Source organism: Silene latifolia, chromosome 6 (assembly GCF_048544455.1).
Source record: "Silene latifolia isolate original U9 population chromosome 6, ASM4854445v1, whole genome shotgun sequence".
In the NCBI taxonomy this organism is placed as follows: Eukaryota; Viridiplantae; Streptophyta; class Magnoliopsida; order Caryophyllales; family Caryophyllaceae; genus Silene; species Silene latifolia.
The window spans coordinates 117672971-117680341 of record NC_133531.1 but is presented as its reverse complement, the minus strand read 5'-3'; the positions used below and the strand labels follow the sequence as shown (position 1 = coordinate 117680341).

At 38.5% G+C, this 7371-nt stretch overlaps 1 protein-coding gene across 1 annotated transcript; it reads left to right on the top strand.

The window, feature by feature from the left end:
* Positions 1-590: 590 nt before the first annotated feature.
* Positions 591-5277, top strand: LOC141658930 (putative disease resistance protein RGA3). Its single transcript, XM_074465658.1, has 2 exons — positions 591-4214; positions 4961-5277. Exon 1 carries the CDS (start codon positions 591-593, stop codon positions 4125-4127), a length of 3537 nt encoding a protein of 1178 aa, XP_074321759.1. The 3' UTR covers positions 4128-4214; positions 4961-5277.
* The last annotated feature ends 2094 nt before the right edge of the window (positions 5278-7371 follow it).

The window sequence follows — 7371 nt, the reverse complement described above, 5'->3', positions numbered from 1 at the left end:
TGTATTATAAAGTGAAGTTAAAATTTTAGGGATGTTTTGACTTTTGAGATCTCAGAATGGTCTAAAAAGCTAGTTCAGGAAAGGTCAGAATAAAATAAAGTCAAGCAAAATATACATGGGTTGAATCGGCCTAAGCTGTGCCGACCGAGGAGGGGTAGACTGACAGATACAAATAACCAACTATCTGAATACTAATTACAATTGAACAAGTAGCCTGTAGCCCTTCAAATGTATTATAAAGATTTCATCTATATATCATTTAGGAATAATGGGACTACACTAACTTCTAGTCCCATTAACTTCTTGAGAGTAGAATCATAAAAGTAATATTCCACCAAATGAACTATCAAATAGGCATAGCTTGATCATGACTGGTAGAAATGGAATACTAATTTAGTGATTTTTAGCTACTTGGCCAACTGGCATTGATTGGATCAAAGTCGATGACTAATAAACTTCTGCAAGTTTTTTTGTAACTCTGTCCTAAGTCACCTTAAATCATTAGTGATTTTTGTAACTTTGAAGAACTGCAATCCATAACAGCGCAAAAAAAAAAAAAAAAAAAAAAAAAAAAGAGAGAAACTGAAATAATGGCTAAAGCAATAGTGTTCAGCATTGCTCAATCACTTCTCAAAAATCTAAGCTTGAGAGCACTGGATGAGATTGCATCTGCATGGGGTTTCAAAAACCGTCTGGAACAGCTCAAAAACACGATCAACACAATAAATGATATGTTGGTGGATGCAGAAGAAAGACAAGTTGAGAGCCACACTATTCGTGGTTGGCTTGACAGGCTTAAAACGGTTGTATATGATGCAGATGACTTGTTTGATGAGTTTGCAACAATGGCATCACAAAGGGAGGTCATGGGTGGTCACAATATCCGTAAGGAGGTACTCAGTTTCTTTTCTGACTCCAATTGTATCACTTTTGCCTTTTCTATTTCTAGGAGGATTAAAAAGGTTAGGGAAGAGCTTGATCAAATTGCCAAAGACAGTTTGGAATTTGCCTTTGTACAGTCTGTTCTACGGCCTCAGGAGGGAGTGAGGTCAGGTAGGGATTTGAGTGATTCTCACTCGTTTGTACATGCAGAAGAAATTGTTGGTCGAGATGATGATAAGGAGGCCATCATAGATATTTTGATGGCCTCTTCTGCTGCTCAAGATCGGAAACTATCTGTTATTCCTATTTTAGGGATTGGTGGTCAAGGGAAGACAACTTTAGCTCAACTCGTGTATAATGATGACCGGATTAAGAAGCACTTTGAGCTAAAGTTATGGGTTTGCGTGTCAGAAGTCTTTGATATAAAGCAAGTTATTAAGAAGATTCTCATGTCAGCAACAAATAATGAGACTCAAAATTTAGAGATTGATCAGTTGCAAGGCCGACTAAGAAAAGAAATTGGGGAAAAGAAATATCTACTAGTTCTAGACAATGTGTGGAATGAGGAACCTCAGGAGTGGACTAAACTGAGTGCAATTTTGAAGGTTGGTGGACATGGAAGCAAGATATTAGTGACTACGCGATCTAGAAAGGTGGCAAATATCATGGGAAGTGTTACAGCTTATGATTTAAATGGCCTCTCTGAAGAGAAGTCATGGGCATTATTTGAAAAAATGGCATTTGAAGAAGGAGAATCTCAGGAGAAACCTGATTTGGTGAAATTAGGAGAAGAGATAGTGAAGAAGTGTGCCGGAGTTCCATTGGCCTTAAGAAGTTTAGGAACTCTTCTACGTGGAAAAGATGAACAGAAGTGGAGTTCAATTGCAGGAACTAGCTTTGCAGAGTTGCCTGATGAGCAAAACGGCATTATGGCTATTCTAAAGTTCAGCTACCATCATCTATTGTCACCACTGAAGAACTGTTTTTCTTACTGTGCATTGTTTCCTAAGGATTATAAATTTGATAAGGATACTCTGGTTGATCTTTGGATAGCCGAGGGCTTTGTTGTTTCAGCGACTGAAACTCAGAGTTTAAAAGAACTTGGTGATGATTATTTAATGATTTTGCTGCAAAGGTGCTTCTTCCAAGATATAAGAAGAGATAAATGGGGGAACATTTTAAGTTTCAAAATGCACGAGTTGATGCATGATTTGGCAGTAGAAGTAGCTGGAACTGAGAGTAAAGTAGCGAAGCTCCTAGAAATAAACTTCAGTGACCAAATCCGTCGCTTGTCTTTAGGTTATCATCTGACCAACTCGTGGAAGATCCCAGATTGCATGCTAAAGGCGAACAGATTGAGGACGTTTCTTTTGCCAGTTCAATTTAGAGATGGATCAGATTTTAATCAGACAGTTCTTAAACTGATAATTTCAAACTTCAGATGCTTACGAGTGTTGGATCTGCGTAATCTTGGGGTTAGGATTCTACCCAAATCCATTGTTAATTTGATACACTTAAGGTACCTTAATCTCTCCATGAACCCTTTAGAAGAGCTTCCCCATTCAGTCACAAGACTCCATAATTTGCAGACATTGATTCTCTACCATTGTCGAAGGCTTACAGCATTACCTATCCATACTAGAAAACTTACTAACCTTATGACTCTCAATGTTCTTGGTTGTCGTTTACTTAACATGCCATCTGGCCTAGGAGAACTAACTTCTCTTCATAAACTACCATGTTTTATAGTGAATCGTAGTTTTCCACTAAAACTGAAGGACAATACTGACACCGCGCAGTTAAAGGATCTTAAGAACCTCAATAACCTAAGAGGAGCCTTGAAAATAAAACTTGTTGAAGATCTCGAAGACCCGGCCTTTGAAGCTGTGGAGGCAAACTTAAATAGTAAGAAATGGTTGACTGAGTTAAGTGTAAAATTGGGAGGAGTGAGGTATGGCGGCAGTATGCCTAGTAGCCACGATGAGGCTATATTGGAAGGTCTGAAACCACACAAAAATTTGAAGAAGTTGGACTTATCGTGGTACAGAGGTCAAAAGCTCCCTAGTTGGGCGATTGCTGATAGTTTATGCAGGACTCTCCCAAATCTTGTAGAGATTCGTCTTCTCCACTGCGGAAGTTGCCAGCAAGTCCCTTCTTTCAGCCAATTGCCTTTCTTAAGATGTCTTAGACTTGTAGGTCTTAGACGTGTGGAGTACATAGAAAGGAGTTTACTTGGGATTGAGTCACCGCCACTACCATCTACTGAATCATTTTTTCCATCTCTTCAGGAACTTGAACTGAGAGCCATGGCTAATCTGAAAGGGTGGTGGGAAGAAACAGAATTGATAGAATGTAATGGCAAGGGAAAACTAACGTGTTATTCGAGTCAACGTACATCGTCTTTTCCTCTTCTAGAAAAACTGAGAATTGAAAATTGTAAGAATCTAGCATCCTTTCCTCTTTCTCCTAATGTCAAGAATTTAGTCCTAAGTAACGTCAAAAAAGAGCTCACTGTGTTGAAGAAACTGTCAGGCTGCTCCGCAGAGAGTAATCATGTTGGGTCATCAGTGTCCGTCTCTGAATACAGCTCAAAGTTGACTACATTGAGTGTTGATGAAGTAGAAGACCTAATTTCTTTGCCAGAAGAATGTTTGGGTCACATTACTTCACTGGAAATTCAGAATCGTGAGTTGTTGAACACTGGCATACTTGAGGAAGTCTTCAAACGTACGTCTATTCTCAGGTGTTTGAAACTCACAGATTGCAGAAGTCTGACATCAATATCTGTAGGCCTGGAACATCTCACTCTACTGGAATCTTTAGTCATTCACAACTGTGGGGAGCTAGATTTATCACAAGACCCACAACTCGTGGATGGCATGCCATGGAAAGCATTAAACAGTCTTCGACTGTTGGAATTTCATAGTATTCCTAAGCTACTACACCTCCCTAGTGGGCTTCAACACCTTACAAGGCTTCGCTCTCTGAAGTTATCATTCAATGAGAATTTGGAGACACTACCAAAATGGATTGGCTGCTTCTCGTCTCTTGCATATATGCGTTTGTTTGGTTGTCCTCTGTTAACATGTCTGCCTGATGAGTTTTGCAAGCTCACTTCCTTAAATGAGCTTGAGATCGTGGATTGTCGTGAATTAACAACGAGATGTCGAGGCTCAACCGGTAGTGACTGGCCCAAGATTGAACATATCCCATTACTTACTGTCAAGGACAGCTACTTCGATTAATGTTTTCTTAATATTGCTACTGCAACATTAGAGGCCTGGCTACTGAAAGTATGAGCTTTTCAAGACGGGCGCCGAAGCCTTAAACAGGTGCAACTTCGTCTAGTCCTTTCACTTTTCTCGTTATGTGCTTTGTTCTGAGACGGATCTCACACTCCTCTTTAATACTTATATTATTGAAGATCTGCAAGTTATTGAGGTGCAGTTTAGTCAATATAGAAATTTCTCTCTGTAGGTCAGCATAACATAGGCACATAGCATCACATCGTTTAGTCTATGTATACATCTATGCATCACCTCTACGTAGCAGTCTTAAGGTTTATCCTCTTTAGTTTTCAAATTCATGGTCATTTTCAAATCTCCTCTAATTTAAATATAGATTAGCATAAGATCTCAAGTCAAATGAAATTTTCTATTGTAGGACATTCCAAGTCGAGTTTTCACAGGGTAGTGAGGTAATTTCATTTTTCCTGTCACTTTTAGGGTGTTTGTTTTCATTCTATTCTGACTGTTCTATAGTTTACAAGGATGATGTCTTTTTATCAAATGTAATTATTAAAAGTTGGGATGTATCGATATGATTATGTATAGTAACATTAATATTGCTCAATTCGTCCTCTAAATTGTTTGTTTTTCCTCTATTTATTGATTTAAATTCGTGTTTAGCTAATCAAATCCTCAGTTGTATGATTTGAGTTTTATAATGTAAATTTTGCCACTGTAAGTTCCATTAATTGACTATATTTTTAGATTGCCTTTTGATTTGTTAATGATATGGATTCATGTTGGACAGCACTAAAACACTCAATTCGTTACATGTCTTTTATCTTTTTCAGTGAATTGACCAAGACATGATCTTGGCCGGGACTCAAAGCCAGAAGCGCATCTTTCTCTGCACTTGTTTGCCTCATCCGAGTCATCCCTGTAAAGCAATGTCAACTGCGCCTCATGGCGGCTAGTGCATAAGTGTGCGTTAGAAGCACGTCTACCTAAGATTACATGTGGCCTTGGGCGAAGATGATGGAGATGTTATAGATTAAACATACTCCTATATAGGTAAAGCAATAGGTTTTCATTTATGATTCAAGATAATCTTGGAGGTGTTTTACCTTGACTATCTCTGATACTCTCTAAATTTTCTGTTGCTGGTAACTTGTACTCATATCACTTTCTAGAAAAGATGAGATCAAACTTGGTGGGTTTCGGAAGTGAGTTCCTTTTGTGACAACATATATGGCATAACAGCTAAATAGTGTCATTCTAACTTTTTGCCTTTTACTGTCTTTGTTATGTTCTTTCGCACTACAGACGTACTCCGTATCTTCTACTTGTGAAACTAAAGCTATCGCGAAAATCAGTACTGTAAGGCAAGGATGCTTTTTTTTTTGAGTTCCGTGAACAAGATTAGGGGTTCTGACAATGTTCTGTTTGAGGGCCTTTGATTTTCAAGTGAATTGTTTTTATGTACGGTATGTGGTTTAGGACATCTTTCTGTTCATTTTTTCTTCGTAGCAGTTGTAGATAGTATCGTTTTGCCTTGATCGTAGATTTGATGAGTTAATGTTTGTTTGATCATATCTTGGTAATGGATACTAGTTAAATTATGATTATGGGTTAATGTTTGTTTGATCACAGCTTGGTAATTTGAGTTATGATTGTTTTGCCGGTATTGGTTACAAATTTGGTTGGCTCTGTTTGATCCATGCTAATTGTAATTAAATTAACACAAATTCTCATTATAGACGGGAGATATTTGTTACAGTAATCCAGGAGTGTACCTTGAAACACCCGAGCTTTACTGACAATGGCGGAAGTATAGAGAGAAAGAGGATGGGAGAATAAGAGAAAAAGAGTGATTTTGTATTAATATTCTGAATGAATGAGATATTACATCAGAGAGTGTATTTATAAGCTATAACAAGAATAACAACTGTAACAAACTAATGCCAGCTCATCTTTGATTGGCTAACTAACAACCTATGTAACTAACTCTTTGCTACTATAACATTCCTACCCCCTTGAGAATAGACTTGACCTCAAGTCTGAACAACAAAAGTAGGAAACTTCTGTTCAAAAGCTTCTGCCCACTCCCATGTAGCCTCAGATGCAGGGTATCCTGTCCATTGCACAAGATACTGTACCACAGCAGCATTCTGTCTCTTCACAACTCTCCTGTCGAGCATAGCAAGGGGTTGTACATCAGCATCACCTTCTTTACCATGAAACCACTCAGGAATATAAGAAACAATAGGTAATGTGCCTCTAAATTTCTTCAATTGGGACACAAGAAAAACATTATGAATGAGAGCTCTAGCAGGCAATTTCAACTTATAAGCTACCTTCCCCACTATATCAGTTATCTGAAATGGCCCATAGTATTTAGGAGAAAGCTTCTCATTGCTTCTTGAGGCCACTGAAATCTGCCTGTAATTCTGAAGTTTTAGCCATACCCAATCCCCTAGCATAAACTGCCGGTCTGACCTATTCTTATCAGCATGCACCTTCATTCGATTTTGAGCTCTTTGCAAATGATGCTTCAATGTGTTGATCATACCCTCCCTTCGTTGTAAAGTTCTATCCACCATAGCTACATTGGTCTCCCCAGGAAGATAAGGTAAATGTAGGGGTGGTGGTTGATTGTATACCACTTCATAGGGAGTAAGCTTTGAGGTTGTATGGAAGTTGGTATTATACCACCATTCAGCAAGAGGTAACCATAGATACCAATTCTTGGGATGTTCACTGGTCATGCATCTTAGAAAGGTCTCCAAACATCGATTAACCACCTCAGTTTGTCCATCTGGGGATGATAAGAGGAAGATAGAAGGAGATTTGAACCATGGATGGAGAATAAAGCTTGCCAAAAGTGACTCAAGAATACAACATCCCTGTCACTTACAATGCTACGAGGCCAGCCATGCAATTTAAACACATTATCAAGATATGTTTGAGCAACATCAACTACAGTATAAGGATGAGAAAGTGCCATGAAATGAGCATACTTACTCATGCGATCTACCACCACAAAAATCACCTCTTTACCTTGTGATTTAGGTAATCCTGTAATAAAATCCATTGAAATGTCCATCCAAACGTCTTCAGGAATGGGGAGAGGTTGCAGTAATCCCGGAGATGCTGCATTATCATATTTGTTGGCCTGGCATACTTGACAATTTCTTATGAAATTGTTAATAAATTTGTTCATGCCTCTCCATGTAAATAATGCTTTGACTCTGTTGCTGGTAGC